At 46.0% G+C, this 18,577-nt stretch overlaps 1 protein-coding gene across 1 annotated transcript in view; it reads right to left on the bottom strand.

The window, feature by feature from the left end:
* The window catches only part of CAPN14 (calpain 14), a 37,218-nt gene extending 20,969 nt beyond the window's left edge, over positions 1–16,249 (bottom strand). Inside the window, exons 1-11 of the mRNA XM_079971291.1 lie at positions 15,933–16,249; positions 15,284–15,353; positions 13,997–14,118; positions 13,306–13,442; positions 12,374–12,551; positions 9,979–10,044; positions 8,075–8,160; positions 6,750–6,824; positions 3,942–4,105; positions 3,666–3,829; positions 2,623–2,634 (exon numbers count right to left, since the gene is read on the bottom strand). Of these exons, the coding sequence (XP_079827417.1) occupies positions 2,623–2,634; positions 3,666–3,829; positions 3,942–4,105; positions 6,750–6,824; positions 8,075–8,160; positions 9,979–10,044; positions 12,374–12,551; positions 13,306–13,442; positions 13,997–14,118; positions 15,284–15,353; positions 15,933–16,178 (1,320 nt within the window). The 5' untranslated portion in view covers positions 16,179–16,249. The remainder of the gene's footprint in view (positions 1–2,622; positions 2,635–3,665; positions 3,830–3,941; positions 4,106–6,749; positions 6,825–8,074; positions 8,161–9,978; positions 10,045–12,373; positions 12,552–13,305; positions 13,443–13,996; positions 14,119–15,283; positions 15,354–15,932) is intronic.
* Positions 16,250–18,577: the final 2,328 nt, after the last annotated feature.

The raw sequence follows: 18,577 nt of genomic DNA, 5'->3' as shown, positions 1-18,577 counted from the left end.
TCAGAGTGGTCCAAATATTTCCTAAATCGGTGCATACCCTTCGTGCATGTTGTCCTAAAACCCAATAATGCAAGCAACCAATTTTGCTCAGAAAAATAGCCCCATTGATTTCAGTGGGGCTTACTTCTCTGCAAGTAGGCTTAGAATAGAATTACAACCGTGGTCTCTTTTTGACAACCCCATCATCCCATTATGGCATGATGATGAAGGCAAAATTGCACTGTTAATAGGCATCTCCCATTACTAGTGACTGAATGAGAGAATGCCGGACATGGAGACGGTCAATAACTGCATTGGCTAAGAACTCTGGTGCCTTCCTGATTTGGCCATTCCTCAAAATGGCTCTGACATTTTGCTCTCTGGCGGACTTTGCTGCCCACAAGAGCAGTTGCAGAAAGACTTTTGCTCTCTCTTTGGTTGTATTTCTCTCCTGCTAATGCAGCAATCTGTCATCTCCTAAGAGGGTGGGGTTGCCCCTTTGAATGCATCATATATTAAATGCAAGGCTTTTATGCCTCAGTCAATGCAGTGATTCATTGTATTTCCAATGTTAAAACTGCTCTTGGTTTTGTACTTCACTATATTAATCTTGGTGCTCAATACAAGTCTGGAATTTACTTCCAAGCAGACTCCACCTCTGATCTTCAATGAGCCTGGATGTAAAAGTGTTATCTCCCAATTGGTCCAAACCTCCAGACAAGAGACAAACAACTTTGGCTTGGCTGCTGCATTCAAGTAGTCTCAACCAGTCTGTTGATACTGAGCCCCTGGCGCCTTTGGGTAGAAGCCAGACTGGTTTCACAGCATGACAGTAGGTAGACAGGCTGGGCTTTCAAACCACAGCATATCTGAAACCATACAGAGCCAAATATGTGGGTCATGAAATCATAGAATCATAGAACTGTAGAGTTGGAAGTGACCACGAGAGTCATCTTGTCCAACCCCTGCAATGCAGGATTTTCCCACCCAACATGGTTTGGGCCATCTGGGCCTGGGCAAAAGCTTTGGCCAGAGTTAGCTAACATGGCATCCTCTGGCTACGGTTGGACTACAACTCCCAACATCCATGACCATTGGCCATGCTGGCTAGGGCTGATGGGGAAGTTTGGAATTCAAAAACATCAGGAGGACACCATGCTAGCTTCCCCTGGCGTAGGCCAGATTCACAGTTTCTCTGATGACCTGGTCCTATTGTCCTGACATTGCTAAAATCAGAGGAAGCGTCTCAGCTGATACTTTGATGCAAATGGACCCAGACCAAGGTAGCAAAGGATATACCAGCATCAACCCATCTCTAGTCCCCATGCAGGTTAATCATGCCACTGCTTTGTTCCCATCTTCCATGCACATCACATGGCTCAAGTGCACAGCATCATATAGCCAGTGTGTTGCCAATCCTTGGTTTTATGTCCTGGTAAAAATGCCTTCATAGGCAGCTCTTTCCCTGACATAACATCTACTTGAATTTGATGGCGGTGTAACAAAAATATCTGAGACGAAGGCACTTGGGAACATCATTTAACTGTATGCAATGGACAAAAAGAAATGATAGCATCGATTTAGTGGCATCTGCAAATAATGCCAAAGAATGAGCTAAAAAAAAAGTGGGCGAATTCCCCTAGGGATTTATACTTTGTGGGGCTTAAAAAGGAAATATAATAAAACCATTTCTCACTCAGCCCTGTCTACTGCTTCTGGGCATAGCTCAGGAACACACTACCATTAATGCTTAATTAAGCCATAAAAATGCATTATCTTGAAATGCATTGAGTCGCGACGGCATTAACAATCTTTTTTTTTTTTTAATGCCTTAAGAAGCTTCTCTAAAATAGGTGGAAAAGAAAATGGGGCACACTAGCTTTGAACGGAGTTTGGAAAGCCATGTCCAAACACTCACATACAAACAGAAATTCCAAGTTCTGCAGAATACAAAGCATCAAGGTTTTGGGATTTTCCAATACCCTGAACACAGGATTTCAGCAGTTGTAACTTCCCAGCAGAGATGGTTAGGATCGTGGTGCAAATCCGATTCCCATGCTTGTAAGCTGGCATGGCTGAACATGAACCTCCAGCCAGGGTGGAAGGCGCAAAGGCACCAGAATGTGAAATTTATCAGGGCTGCACACTTTGTGCAGCTTGCAGGCATTTCCCACTTGCACAAAGTCAATGCAAGGCCCATAGCACCTCATAAGAACAGACAAAGAAGAGCCCTGCTCATTCAAGCCAAAGAGCCATTTAATCCAGCCAGTGGAAAACCAGATGCCCCAGGGAAACTTCCAAGCAGGACCTGAATGCAAAGGCTCTCTGCACACATATGATTCCTAGCAATGGGTGCATGTGTCTCAACATGTGTAGAGAGAGAAGAAGATGCAGCTACTTGCAAACAACACATTTCAGTATTTGGGCACAAACACCATTTCAAATATCCAATTGTTTCCACCTTAAAAGATTTTAAATCCAGCCCAACTGAGATTGCACTCAGATCAGAATTTCGGCTATGGTAGGCACACAGAAGTTGCATCTGTTTTTATCTACTCTGTCTCAGGGAAAAGTGCAGGAAGGAAGCATATGCAAGAATACACAGCCAAAATGGGAATAAGCAACACGGGACTATATACGTACCTCCTGGCCCACCTAGGAAAAAAGAAAGAATATGTATCAGCCAGAGAATTCCAAGTAAAATTTACAACTGAAAGTTACAGTTGATTGAATCAGTCAAAAGGGCCACCAGACACTAAAGCACTGAACTCCCTATTTTAAAACTTATCCCATATACTAGGCACCTTGGGGAGGTAAGGTTGCTGAAGTCCAGAACAGCCACACGATGAACTCTGACTCCTGGTGGGGTTCAGAGGTGGTGGTGGTGGAGACAATGTCAAAAGCCCTAGGGGAGTGGGGGGCAGAAATCCTGACTTGCTTCAGCAGCTACACTTGATGATATTCCTAGCCCAGCCTTTCTCAGCATTGGTTCCCCAGATGTTGGTGGACTACAATGCTGATCATCCCTGATTAGCTAGGGATGATGGGAGTGGCAGTCCAACAACATCTGGGGACCCAAGGTTGAGTAAGGCTGTTCTAGACATCTATCTATTGAAGGTAGAGGAGTGGAGAACCTGTGGTCCTCCAGATGTGCTTGGTCTCCAACTTCCATCAGACCCAGTCAGCTTGGCCAACAGTCAGGAGTGATGGAACCGGTAATAGTCCAATACCATGTGTAGGGCCACAGGTTCCTCACAGGGGAGTCTTGAAGCAAAAGAGAGCCTTGTTCAGTACTAGGATGAAGGGCATCATTTGCGCCTACATGGGATGTTGACTTGCCCAGTTCTTTTCCCTGTTTTCTACTTCTGATTCACAGCCTCCCTTGGTAGGTCAGGGTCCCTCTCTGTTCGCATTAAGCAAAAGAAATCTGTACCTGCTAGGAAGAAACTTCTTATTTTCTGGCAAGGGGCTTTGGAGAAACAGCTTAGGGCAGGTGTAGTCAATGCCGTGCCCTCCAGATTTTGCTACACTACAACTCCCATCATTCCCTGACCGTCAGCCGTGCTTTCTGGGGGTGATGGGAGATGGAGTCCAATGACATCTAGAGGGCACCACACATTGGCTGCCCCAGCTTAGAACAATTTAACCCAACAGTTTCAGCAGGAAAGCAACAAGATTCCACCAACCTTATAGACGGAGAGGCCTATGTGGAGATGAGGCATCCGATTCCGGTGGTGGTCGTTGCGCTTTTGGATCAGAGACACCAACACGCTGCAGGAGTAACGGGACGTTTTGCTCCCGTTGCCTTGCAAAACTCTCAGCAAGTACTGGGGATTCCTCCAAAATGCAGCTGGAGGTGAGAGATGCAAACATGTGAGCCTCTAGCTCAGAAGAGCAGGTGCTTAGCTCATTTATGCCAGCAAATTATTTTCAAAAGTAGCGTTCCCCAAAGGGCACCTCACCGTTGTGCGCCTTCATCCTGCCCCCCGCTGTGCTTCCTTTGACCCATTTGCCGACCTGCGTTGAGCACGTCCACTTCTTCCCTAATTCCTTACTCAGGAGATCAGGAGTCAGTTTACAGATCATCAGACCCACAAAATGGGTTTTAAAATCTTGCAGGGACATCCTGTGAGAAAAGAACAACAACAAAGGCACAGAGTCAAATGTCCATCCTGGCTTAGGACTGGCATTGAAGCTAACACATCTTCTGTTTTTGTTTAAGGCTTAAGGCTGCTGTCAGGTTTTCTGTCCCAAGTTGGCGTCTCCAGATAATGCTCCTGTCTGAAATACTGGAGAACCATTGGTCGTTCTGGGCTAGATGGAGCATGATCTGACACAGTATCAGGCAGCTTCCTTGTTTCCTAGCTCCTGTTCCATGTTCTTCAGAATAGAGGTGGCAAAGCTCAGGACCAGAGGCCAAATGTGGCCCCTGAGGTCTATCTGGCCCTCTGGACTCTTTACAAGCCACACCCCTTCTCCTCAAGGCCTCACCACTCACTAGCTCCGCTTGTCCTTCCCGTTTGGCCTAGCCTGTCTCCTTGAATTCTGATAGTGCCTCCTGCTTGTCTGGGTGGAGAGGGGGTGTGTGAGCATACAGAGAAAGAAGCCGGCTGTAAAACCCACGCTCATTGCTCCACCCACTTTTTCCTCTGGCTCCACCCACTCTCAGCATGTGACCAAGAAGGGAATGTGGCCTTTGATCTCAGAAAGGCTCTGCAGTCCTGCTTTCAAAATTAAATCCCTGACCGTAGAATGGATGCATGTTGCCTCTGACGTGCACCCATTTCTCATCATGCGCACAGAGGTCCACAAGTTCCCATTTCTCACACTGGATTTGCCGAAGCGTGTGACTGCTGACAACACATTATAGGACAAGAGCGCTTGCAGAGGATACATGTTTTGCCTTGGCTTACGTTTAGTAATTACCAATAAGCAGCAGTACTATGAGGAGGAGGAGCAGACAAGACAACCGCAAATAATTCTTAGCAGAGAGGTTTTTTGGGAGCCCAAGAAGAGGAGGAACGGCACTGTGTGTTAACACTGCCACCTAGTGGCAAAATGGTGTGACATGAGAAACTGGATCACTTGTATCCTCCTTCGACGTGCGGTTGTGGGTGTGCACATGTGCTCATTTGGGAAAATGTGGATTTTCAGACTTCACAATGCAGCCTTTTAAACAAAGCTTAACTCACTTTTGAGGGAGTTTTAAAATCGGAATAGGTTGGAGCAACACAAGTCCGACTGCATTCTATACCAGGCAGGGTTGGAGAATAAATTAATTTCAGTTTGCAATCCCAGGTGAAATGATCAAATTCACACTTTCCAAAACAGTATGTGAAGCGAAACACTGCTATCCTTCAAAACTTGCACTTATCTGAATTTTGCGATGTACTTCTGCAACCAATGTTTACAAAAATGTGTACGTATCAGGGGGGAAGTATGCATTAAAAAACAATGATATTGGTGAAAATAACATACAAAACTGTGTTACGTTAGGGAAAACGGCATGCAAAAATGTGTATGTTTTGAATAAAACAGTATCACTGCACTCACTCAAAACAGACCCTTTGTTATTATCGTTCCCTCCCTCTATTTCAATTGCACAGGCTGTGATTGTCATTGCTTATGTAGCCAAAACACCTAAGTATATCGGCAGAACTTGGGAGCTTAAGAATCCCCGTCCCCAGAAAAGAAAACGAAAAGAGGACCGAGAGTGTTCAGCGTCCAGGAAATGCTGAATAACTGCTAGGATATAAAAAGAAGAATATCAGAGAGGGGAGAGAAATTGGAACAACCAGAATCCTGAAGAGGGAGCACTCTATGCTGCAACATTGTGTTGCAGGCCCGACTTGTATTATAAAAAGCCGCTCACTAGAGGTATGCCTATTTAAAATATCACAGCAAACTGGACTCATTAGAGACAATGCCATATAGCCAGATGTTTGCAGGGATTAGGGCATATCTCCAATATTAAGGTGCTGGTGATAACTGATATGGGGCGGCCATCATCATTAGAAGTCGTGCTTGTGAGCAGCAACAAACCGGCCAGTTCCGGAAAAAAGAAAGTGTTTTAGCTGCAAAGGAGTGAATGCGCTGGCAGTGAACATAAGAACTTGAGAGAAGTCCTGCTGGATCAGTTCAAAGGCCCGTCTGGTCCAGCATCTTCCCAGATGCCACTGGGAATCTCACAAGCAGAACCCAACGCACCTGCAATTCCCAGAAACTGGTGTGAATGTGGCATGCCCTCTCTTTTTTCCCTCAGCAAGCAGAAATTAAGGTTTTTAAGAAGTATTTTTTGCCAGTCCTAAATACACAACAGAGAAGAAAATCTCATTGATATCCACAGTGGTCTCTTTCCGCTTATTCCATATGGATATCTGACCTACTAACAGGGGAGAGGCAGAGAGGGTCATGGGCAGTGCTTTTTTTCTATTAAAAAATGTTTAGGGGTATTCTCATTTTTACTCAAGAAAATCACCATTTTATAGTTCAAATCGGGAAAAATAAATGGACAAAAGGCTGCCATCGGGGGTGGCAACAGAACTGGCGATTCACTGTGCTAGAGAAGAAAGTAATTGTTTTTAAAAAAAATTGTTTCTTCTCCCACTAGATTCACAAAATGTTTAGGGATATGCATATCCCTACATACCCCCAGGAAAAAAAGCACTGGTCATGGGACAATTTGCTGAACAGTCATTCTATAGGCATTTGAGAAACCCTGTACTGGGGGCAGAGGGGAGAGAAGCAAAGAGGTAATTTCATTAAAGTACCAGAATTCTCCATCGTCATCATTCTTCCGCAGCAAAATCTTCTCCTTTGGGCTGAGCTGCTCCCATTTCCCAGAGCTAAAAGGACATGGGAAAAAGAGCTTTGTTTAAAACAGGAATCCACTCAGCTTTGTTGCAGAATAGGCCAGTATTCTGCCTTGCCTGCTCTTTACGGGCATTTATTTAATATTACGGTCATCAATACCAGAGACTAGAGATGTGACCAAATTTCTGCAGCGGGGAGAAGAAATTCTCCAACCGTTGGTCAGGGATGGACCTCACCATCAGCCGTGATGAGAGCACATTGCCAGGGGCGGAGGAAGGGGGGGTGCAGTGTGGGCGGCACACCCCGGGTGTCACCCCTGGGGGGATGTTAAAATGCCTGGTGGCACTCACCGTGGGGCCTGCAGCGCGCCCGAGCCACGTGTCTCTCCGGGGAGTGACACGGTGGCTTGGGCGCCCGCAGGCTCCACGCTGCCCCAAACGGTCCACCCACCGCCTCCCCCCCAGCCGTAGGGCGGCTGAGTGGGAGGAGGCAGGCAGACTCCTTGGAGGCCCCGCAAAGCGTCCTGCCCTGGCTCACCCCACCCCGCAGGCACCAGGCCCTGCCCCTGGGCGCAGAGCATGCGTCCCGCCCTAGCGCCCAATTGCTGCACAATGCTTTCTTCTCCCCTGCGTGTTATTTTTTTTCAGTTTTGTTTTGCTGACGCTGCAATCATCAACATCAGCATCCATTTTGTAGCCTCCAGGATGCCCTGGACTTGGCATCCTTCTTGCAGGGGAGGGGGTGCAAACTGTGGCCGCCACCCCAAAAAATAATGATGCTAGAGAATGTCTTATATGGCGTCAGATCCTTGGTCTATCTAGCTCAATTCACCTTACCTTACCCATCTAGCTCAATACTGCTCACAGAGAACGGCAGTGGTTCTCCAGGATTTCAGACAAGGAACATTTCCTACCTACCTGTAGATGCCGGAATTTGAACCTTTGACCTTCTGCATGCAAAGCAGGCGCCCCACTACCAAGCTATGCTGCTTCCCTTGAATATTCAGGAAATTTTTTTGTATATTTTCTTATTTTGTAGTTTTAACTCATTTTTAATTTTATTGAATTGAGCCTCCTGTACAAGTCGTAGAGGCAAGTGTAAATAAATTGTCGAAATAAAATGAATAAGCTCAACTCTGTCCACTTGGCTTGCTCTTCTCAGTGTGACAGCACCATATTCACATCTCATGCCGTTGTTGGGATCAGTATCTGCCTGTAGGTGGCACTGTGGGTTCATCTCTATAAACCATAACCTCTTTTTTTGTTGTTGTTCAGAAACGCACCTGTCACTCCAATCTCCTTTCCATTCAACTTTTCCCCAGGGATTTCTCAGTCTCACTAAATTCTCGGGTCCATGTTTGCAAGTCACCTGTACAGAAACAAAAAACAGATTGCCTTAACTGGGGTTACAACCTTCTTTCCCAGCATGCTCTGGTGACATATAAAAACATTGCAGGTGCAATTCAAGGAGCCAGTTTTGGCCTATGAGGTGCTCAGGAACCCTGGTCCCTCCAAGACAGAGCCTTTTCCTCTGACATTCGGTCAGAATCACACTGACAAAAGGAACATAGGGAGGTGCCTTGCTCAAAAAATCCCAGTGACCGTTCTCAATGGAGATGCACTGGAGAGAAAATAGAACAATTGCCAGGGAGTCAAAGAGAACTCCCCTAATACTACTTTCTGGACTGGACCATGCAGGTAGTAAAGGTACCACTGTAATACAGTGCCTCCAATGCCTATTCCATACAGGCAATCAAGGAGGGTACCATAGCCAAGGCTATCAAAAGCTGCTGAGAGATTGAGTAATAAAAAGATGGTCTTACTCCCCCTGCCCCTCTCCCGAAAGAGCTCAAACAGGGCGCCCAAGGTGAAACAATATACGCTGGAGATTTCAAACTACCAACGTGGAGTGAAAAATCGCACTGTGCAACAAAACAACACAAAACTCAATGCTACGCAACAGAGTGATTGCTAATGCACACGGCCGGACTCATTCCTCTGGGGTGGCTTGCTTAATGGGGGGGGAGTATTTAACAATGGTCAGCGATGGTGGGCATTACAGTTCAACAGCGAATGGGGGCCACAAGTTCCCCACCCCTGCCGTAAAAAGAACATTTGTTTGTACATGATTGATAATTAAAAGCAGGGGATTTGATCAGCATTTCCCCAGCTGGGGTTAAACATGCAAGTGGCAAGAGTTAAAAGGTACGTAGACCAGAGACAGGTCACCTTCTGATGCATTTTATGGAAGAAAACACTGAACTCCCAAACCTTCCCCTTTCCACAGACCTGCTTTCAGCTTTAAACCCGGCTCCACTTAGCATGCACATGTGAGCCTCTCTGTCAGCAGAGCCTCATGAATCAATTACAGCCTTTGATTTACACATGGGCCCAGCTATTATCCTCTATGTTTTATTCATGCCATTAAAAGGAAGCGCAGCTCAAGGAAAAAGAAACCATTCTGATGCACTCATCATCTTCAATAAGGCCTGATAATATTTAAAGCAAGGGCAGAAGTGTATGTCAAATGTACCCTACAGCCCTGCTTTTGTCCAAGGCACTATGAGACTGTAGATCAGCCTGCCCCAACCTGGTGCCCTCTAGAGGTTGAGAGCTGGAGGCCAAATCGTCTGGAGGGATGGCTGGGGAAGGCTGATCTAAGATCAGTGGCATTCATGTTCAGACAGAGCAGCTGCGCCATTCAGACTTTCTCCCTGCCCCTGCACACCCTGAGCTGTCACCTCTGCCATATACCTGCTAACCACCTTGTGGTTAGGGTGGCCCTGTGTCCTACTTTACAGTGCCCAGTCTGAAGGGCTATCAGAGGATGCCACAAAGCTCAGGGGTTTCCACATCCATCCAGGGTGCCATTGTTCAATTTCACCTACACCTGCAAAATGTTACAGGCAGTGCTTGTTTTCTAAAAAATATGTTTAGGAGTATTCTCATTTTCCGACTCATATTAAAATACTGCCCCTCGATGAGGCCAAACTTAGATTCGCAAAATGTTTAGGGATATGCGTACCCCTGCGTACCCCCAGAAAAAAAGGGCTGGTTATGGGCATTGCCTTGGCATGAAGCAATGGGAGAATAGGCTTCAACCTAAAATAATGTTGTTGTTGTTGATGATGATGATGATGATTATAAAACCATAGCTGAAACTAAAAAAAAAAAAGGTGGAACTTACTTTTCGAATGCCAGTCACAGTGTAGGCATGGCCAGACACTAATCCATCTGACAGGACTCTTATTTCCTGAAGAGAAGGGCATAAAAACATTTAGCTATGCTGTAAACCAGGAAGCGCCAATCCTGTTGGGCCCATTTGCAAAACACTGCAGAAATTTGGTCACATCTCTAGTCTCTGATATTACGGTGACCATTATTGGTGACCATTTTTATGCTACTCAATATATGAAGAGAGAGAGAGAGAGAGAGAAGAAGAAAACTAAAGTGAGTAAACAGGAGTAGTTTCCATTGGGCTTACTGTAAATGCCACTCACAGTTTGCACTAAACACCTCAGCAAACTTCCTGTTTTGTCTATTTTGACATTAGGGGGTGACTCACCTTCCATATAAAGGAAAGTATTCAGGAAAGAAAAACAACAGTTTATCGAGGTGAGACACAGAAATAGAGGTTTAGAAGATGGTGCTTGCTATGGAAAGACACTTCCTTCTATCAACATGAAAAACTTAGGGTCAAAAGAGAAATAGCGTTGGGTGCTTCTGCAAAACATATTCCCGAAAGCAAATATCTATCATCTTATGTGGGACTGCCCAATGCTGAAAGCTTTTGGGGGGTCTGTTTTAGTAGACTCATCAAAATATTTCTAGAGACCAGTAGTGATATTGGAGTACCTTCAGTATACTAAATGTCAATCCATCTCTTAACAGCAGTGAAACTGATGATACACCAGAATCAGAAATGCCCTTCTCCACCTTCCATTGATTTGCTGCTAAGTATGGCGTGACATAGGGGACGCAGGTGGTGCTGTGGGTTAAAGCCTCAGCGCCTAGGACTTGCCGATCGAAAGGTCGGCGGTTCGAATCCCTGCGGCGGGGTGCGCTCCCGCTGCTCGGTCCCAGCGCCTGCCAACCTAGCAGTTCGAAAGCACCTCCGGGTGCAAGTAGATAAATAGGGACCACTTACCAGCGGGAAGGTAAACGGCGTTTCCGTGTGCGGCTCTGGCTCGCCAGAGCAGTGATGTCACGCTGGCCACGTGACCCGGAAGTGTCTCCGGACAGCGCTGGCCCCTGGCCTCTTGAGTGAGATGGGCGCACAACCCCAGAGTCTGTCAAGACTGGCCCATACGGGCAGGGGTACCTTTACCTTTTTTATGGCGTGACATATGGCTTGTATGATGGAACTGATCATATGATAGAACTGACTAATTGAATTAGGTTAAGAGAAGGCGTACAAAAAAATTGTTGCAAAAGAGAGTTTGTGTACACTATATTAGAACAATAGCAATTAAGATTTGGTAGAGCCATTTTCTATATTAGGGGGGATTTACCGTATTTTTCCATGTATAAGACTAGGTTATTTTATTAAAATATTGTGCTAAAAACTTGGGGTCATCTTATACACGGATAGTGGAGAGGTGGGACAGGGGATTGGTGGCTGCCGCAAGCAGGATATTGTTCGTGGCGTTTTTGCGGGTGATTGGTGGGTGCTGCAAGGTCCACTGGCTATTGGCTGCTGCGGCAATTGGGCGGGAGATCGGTACTTGCTTTTGGCAAGCGATTGGTGGCTTCGCCGATGTGCGTTTGACTGGCTGTTGCATTTCTGTGGGGGAACGATTTTCGCAAACCGCCCCCCCCCCAAAAAAAAGCCCAACAAGTCTGGGCAATTTCCCCCCATTTTCTCTATTTGGAGTCCCAAAAGAGAGGGGGGTCTTATACATGGGGGTGTCTTATACATGGAAATGTACAGTAGTAACGTGTATAGAAGGGAATTCTCTCTGGGAAAGGGCCAAATCTGTTTCCCATTTTGGTATCAGCAAAACGAAACCCAATGTAGTACATTGATTTTAGCCCAGGAAAGATGGGTTCGTATCCCTGCTTGGCATAGAAGCTCACTGGGTAAACTCTAGGTTGGATTAATATAATGTGTTATACATGCGGCTGCCTTTGAAGATACAGTGGTACCTCGAGTTACATATCCTTCAGGTTACATACGCTTCAGGTTACAGACTCCGCTAACCCTGAAATAGTGCTTCAGGTTAAGAACTTTGCTTCAGGATGAGAACAGAAATCACGCTCCGGCGGTGTGGCGGCAGCAGGAGGCCCCATTAGCTAAAGTGGTGCTTCAGGTTAAGAACAGTTTCAGGTTAAGAACAGACCTCCAGAACGAATTAAGTACTTAACCCGAGGTACCACTGTACCTCAGAAACTGCAGCCAGTGAAAATATCAGCAGCTCTGTTGCTGACTGGGGCAAGATGGTCTGAACCTTTAATACCGATCTTGGTGTAATTGTATTAACCACCACATAGTTTCTGGGCCCAATTCAGAGTAATGGTTTTGATTTATAAAAGCCTTATGTGGCTCCAGCACCTCAGAATCACCTCTCCCCACATAAACTGACCTGGGCTGGCTGTGTCTGGCAACCCATCAGAGATCTGCTGTAGTTTGCTCTTGTCATGATATTCCAAAGGTCAGGTGGAGCTTCAGACAGCTTGATCGTCATAGTAACTCCACCTGTGAAGTCCACCAGAGCTTCTGACACTTGCCCAATCTGCAGGTCTTCATAAGAGCCACACAGCCTGTCAATAAAAATATGCCAAGCATTATAGATATATGACACTCTATTGATTATTGCAATAGGGCAGAGATGGGGAACCTTAGACCCAGGGGCCAAGTACGGCCCTCCATGCCCCCTATGCGGCCCTCCTTGAGTGTTTATGCCTGGATGGAATGCATCCTTGAACTCTGACCATGCTTGCTGCTTATCTGGATGGAAGATAGAGAGGGTGGGTGGGTGTGGAAACTAGCCTACTGTACAAAGGCAAAATTCACATTACTTGTTCCGCCCACTTTTCATGCTGGCCCCGCCCACCTTTATGCCTGTGGCCCTTGGGAGTTTGCCCAGAGGGGAATGCAGTCCTCCAGTTGGAAAAGGTTGTCCATCCCTACAATCGAGTTACGAAGGGATGAGACAAGGAGGAACAGGTCATACACACACACACGCACACACACACACAGAGTCAAACCTCAGGTTAAATGTTCTTCAGGTTGAGCGTTTTCAGGTTACGCTCCGCGGTGACCCAGAAATAATGGAGTGCATTACTTCTGGGTTTCGCCGCTTGTGCATGCGCAGATGCTCAAAATGACATCACACGCATGCGCGGAAGCAGCGAATCGCAACCAGCGCACATGCAGATGCGCAGTCCCAGGTTGCGTTCGCTTCAGGATGCAAAGGGGCTCCGGAACGGATCCCGTTTGCATCCAGAGGTACCATTGTATATGGATCCCATTTCATAGCGAGGTTCAATGTGGAATGCAGGAAGGCCCACTTACTTGGCATAAGCCTTTTCCAGAAGAGCTCCCCAGTACAGGTTCTTATAAACGGAACTGAGAAAAACAAGCTGTCCGGCTTCGTTTACTGGCAGTCGGTCATCGACTACCACATCAACCCATTCGCCAAAATGCCAGAACTGGGGGGAAAAAGAGGGCATGAATCTTCTTCAGCGGGTGATCATGTTTCTAAGAGGCCATTCTTAAAGAGAGGACTGAAGCCATGACTCAGCTATAGCCCTGACATGCCGTAACACTTAGTCATCATCGGCCCATCAGCTGGTGCTTTAGGAAAACAAGAGGAGGTTTTTCCGACTTACTGCTTCAGCGTGATAGATGGATGACTGAGAGAAGTAGACCAGAGACAAAAAGAGCAAAAGGAGAGCAGAAGAGCTTGGATCATACAAGCCCCAGCTGCGCCACCAGGGTGTGGGCTTGGAAACGTGGCAAGGGCGTCAGCTTCAAACAGGAGCACTGAACTTCATCGAACAGCCACAATGGATAGCTCAAATTCAGACACAAGGTGCTGCATCTCACAAAGGTGGTTTTTGCCTATGAATGCTCAGAATACCTACGAAAGTCATTGCACAACCCAAATTGGACAGCATGGGTTGGATCCCGCTTGAAAACAGCAAAACCTGAAAGCACCTTAGGAGACCTTTGCCATATCAGCTTTGCTGAGGGTGATGGTTACCTTGAAATGGAATATCCCAGCATACTTCTTCCTCTCAAAGCTTTGGTTCATGGGCACGACCCGAGACAATATATCTGGATGAAATGATAACGCTTCCACGGCAGCCAGAAACCAGCAGTCCTCTATTCAAAAAATGACAACATAAAAGAACTGCATGTAAACAGCATTATTAACATTATTAGCATTTATTCATCTTTTTTAATTTCATAAGGAGTGACCCAAAGCAACTTACAAAGCTATGCAAACATTAAAAGCAAGTATAAAACCAGAATAAAATACAAACCTACAGTGGTGCCTCACAAGACGAAATTAATCCGTTCCGTGAGGCTCTTCGTATAGCGGTTTTTTCGTCTTGCGAAGCAAGCCCATTGACAGCTTAGCGGATTAGCGCTATTAGCGGTTTAGCGGCTTTTAGCAGATCAGCTGGTAAGCGGCTTATCAGCGGACCAGCTGATAAGCGGCTTAGCGGCTTAGGAAAAGGGGGGGAGGGGAAAAAACCCGCAGGAACTCGCAAGACATTTCGTCTTGCGAAGCAAGCCCATAGGGAAATTCGTTTTGCGAAGCGCCTCCAAAACGGAAAACCCTTTCGTCTAGCGGGTTTTCCGTCTTGTGAGGCATTCGTCTTGCGGGGCACCACTGTATTTCAGAGGACTTAAGCAATGTAAGTTTGCATAGTTATTAACTATATTGTTAGCATGTAACTGGATAATTTAGAACAGGCTTGTTTTGGTGCCTGCCTTATAGACCTGATTTCACATTCAAGGGTGATTTTGCCACTTCTTTATTGCACTTAAAATTAGATTAGGGAGCAAACCTTCCATGAAACAGAGCACTTTGGAATTATGTGCCAGTACCTAAAATTTTATTCTGCCACCTCACAATTTCCATCCATGCAAATATCAGTGTTGAAATGTTTGGCCTGGAACCCAACAGGGCATGAGTGAAGGGTTTTTTGCTTAAATTCATTTTATTCCATCATGTGTAAAATATAAACAACAAATGTAGAAATTGTATTGTTGAATTAGCTCTGCTGGTTCTGTCTAGCTGCTTATGGATTAAGGTGTTGATGTTCAATCTGGTGTCTCAGGTAGGAGGGCTGGGGGAGGGGTCTGTCTGAGAACGGGCAATGTTGTACAAAATACAGCAGAAAATCCGAGAAGTAATCCAGTGCATATTTGTTTGGAAGAAGATCTTCTCGTGTTCAGTGGGGTTTACTCCCTAGTAAGAGGGTTTAGGACTCCAGAAGATACTCGTGCACCAAAGTGACACACAGACAATGGTCCTTACCTATCACTCCTTGGCACAGAGCAAGCCTTTTTTTGTTTGAAGCGTAAAATACTGGGGTCCTATGCAGTTCCTGAAAGGTTACAAGAAAACAGCAGTCTTAAAAGGAAATGCCAAGTCAGAAGGTTTCATACATTCATGCCATACCCCTCAACCTTCCCAATTTGAGCTGGTTGTCCCGGAATTACAGAAGCCATCCCGGCTTCTGATTGGATGCCAGAATGTCCCATATTTTTTGTCCAGTGCCCTTGCATGAGTCAGTTGCCTTCCATGAGAGCTCAGGACCAAAAACCGAGCATCCCAATTTTGAACAGCAGGATGCTGGACGGTATGCCATTCAACGGAAAACAAGGCCTGTGAAACCACTGTGAGAATAATACCCTGTGGCCTAATGGCAGTTTTGTACAAAGTGCTCCCTTTGTGTGCAAAGTAGGGATGTCAGAGAATTCCAACAGAAACAAGAGCAGAAATTGCTACTGTTTGCTTACCCATCCCTGTGTGTCTTAGGTGTTGTCAAATGCAGCCTGATTCACTCTTTCTATGTGCAAGGTATATGTTCTACCCATGAGCCACAGGCCATCCATCCAATCCCTCTGAGAATGTGGCGTGCAGCTCTCCAAACCAACCCTTTACGGAAATTTCCATCACTTACCAGTGGTCTTTTCCACAGCAACCTCGGAGGTAGTTTCTGGAGCAATGGTCCCTTTCCAATGGACCTAATATCGGCTGGGAAGAACTCGTCCTCAAACAGGCATCCTTTCTTCAAGCATTCCTCCAGCAAAGTGTGGTAATTCTGCTGGCTAAGACTGCTGGGCTTCTGAGCGGCTCCCGTTTCGCACGTAGGCCACTGACGACGACTCTTCTTCCTCCATGAGTGCAGGAAAGGCAAAAGAGCCATGGCAGAGGTGGACAGGGGAACCTGACAGGATTTGTCCCTACAGGGACTGGGATATTTCGTTCTAGCTTCCTCCTCAATGCAATGTGCACCTATGGGAAATAATGTAAAAGGTCAGCAAGTGAATTAAAAATGTACAGGATAGCACATTAATGATTAAACTAAGTTATTTTTCGATGATACGTCTTAGAAGCTAGCTGGATTTGCAGAAAGATGAACTTAATTCGTAAGTATACAGAACCAGTAAGTGGTATAGCAGTGTAAGCGATCCTCATAGGAATAATCATAAGAATATTAAGATAAAAATAAGAACAGCTAAAAACACTGCTGGGGTCGGGAAGCAACCATTAAAAAACAATTAAAACACTGATAGAATTAACTCTCTCTCTCTCTCTTCTGCTAAAAAACATACAGATAATTACAATAAAAATAGCACAGCACCAGCCCTTTCATTAAAACCAGTCAGTTCTCCAAAGCCTGTTGGTATAAGAAAGTCTTCACCTGCCAGCAGAACAACAGCAAGGAGGGAACCAGTCTATCGTCTCTAGGGAGGGAGTTCCAAATTGTGGGAGCCGCCACCGAGAAGGCCCTCTCCCATGTCCCCACCTGTGAGGGTGGCGGGTCTGAGAGAAGAGCCCCCCATGAAGATCTCAAAACACAGACAGTTTCATATGAGTGAATATGGGTTTTCATATTGCTTGGACATAATAGGTTATAATCAACACTTTGGCTTGTGCCCGGAAACTAGCTAGCGGAGCTGTTGTAACAAGCTCGCTCTAACCAGCCCCAGTCAACAATCTGGCTGCTGCTCTTGGAGCCAGTGGAAGTTTCTGAGCACTTTTCAAAAGCGGTTCCACATAGAGTACGTTGCAGTAATCCACGTGGGATGTAACTGTGTCAAATCAGACATCTCAATGGCCCATGTAGTCCAGCATCGTGTTCTCATAGTGGCCAACCAGATGCCTGTGCGAAACATGCAAGTAGGACCTGATTCCCCCCTCCTTTGGCTTGTAGCAACTGGTATTCAGAAGCATTGCTGCCTCTGACCGTGGAGGCAGAACAGAGCCATCATGGCCTGAACTGCAAACTGTCTCTTTCCAACCATCACAACCTAGGTAAGAAATTTAAAAAGCAAGAGGTATATTTACTTTCCAGAGAACAAAGCAGTGCAGCATAGTAGTTAAGAGTGTTGGACTAGGGACTCAGCTAGATTGGTAAGGAAAAAGTGTTTTATATGCAATGTATATGACTTGCCGATCAGAAGGTCGGCGGTTCGAATCCCCACAACGGGGTGAGCTCCCGTTGCTCAGTCCCAGCTCCTGCCAACCTAGCAGTTTGAAAGCACGTCAAAGTGCAAGTAGATAAATAGGTACCACTCCGGTGGGAAGGTAAATGGTGTTTCTGTGCGCTGCTCTGGTTCGCCAGAAGCAGCTTAGTCATGCTGGCCACATGACCTGGAAGCTGTACGCCGGCTCCCTCGGCCAATAAAGCGGGATGAGTGCCGCAACCCCAGAGACATCCACGACTGGACCTAACAGTCAGGGGTCTCTCTACCTTTTTACATGCGATATAACACTGTGACACCAGATGGCACTGTGGAGTCCCGTCTTTCCCAACCGGATTTCCCTGTATGAGTTTACAGCGCATTTAACCGAAACGCTTCTTTGATGTGTCTAGATCCAGCCTAGGACTGGGGGGGAGACCTCAGTTCAAGTTCTTACTCAGCCCACAGCATGATCTCGGGCCAGTTACCATCGCCTACCCTGCTGGGTTGTTGTAAGAATAAATTACCCGCCCATGCCCTGCAAGGGAAATAAGTACCTCCAATGATGTTGAACATTAATAAAATAAGGATATCCTGAAGAAAATTCTAAGCTGTACAAGGAGTACTTTTAAACTGCTGGCTGGCAGGTGCTGCTGAGATCATGTTTGGTTAAATCATAGGTATTACTAGCCCAGTTCCCAACCCACCCCACAATTATATTGCAGTGAGCAGAACAAGCTAACGGCCCTAAACTGGCAGGAGCCTATAGAGGTCAGTTTGGGGAGGGAGTGTGGCTGTTACTGAGTAAAGGGCATCTGTACAACAAGCAAAAGCTCGCACACAAATCAAGAACATCCCCACAAAAATTACAGTTCTGTAAATCATAAATACGGTAAATAAAATGTGACTGCTAATCCTTAAAAAGATTCAACTTTTCCATAAAATATTGCCAAGAAGTTGAATATTTTTAAGGATTAGCAAAGTGAAGAAGACTGGTGCTTTTATTTATTAAGCATGCATTCTACTTTAGCTGCTGGATGTTATAATACTCAGTTCAAACTCCCACCAGCGTCCCCAAACTCTTGACTATGTTAATCCCAAGTATTGGTTCCTGGGATAGCTCAGCTGGTAGAGCACG

This window comes from Podarcis cretensis (assembly GCF_951804945.1).
Source record: "Podarcis cretensis genome assembly, chromosome: 3".
Lineage (NCBI taxonomy): Eukaryota > Metazoa > Chordata > Lepidosauria > Squamata > Lacertidae > Podarcis > Podarcis cretensis.
Note: the sequence above shows the minus strand (reverse complement) of the source record. Positions and strands in the feature narration are given on the sequence as shown.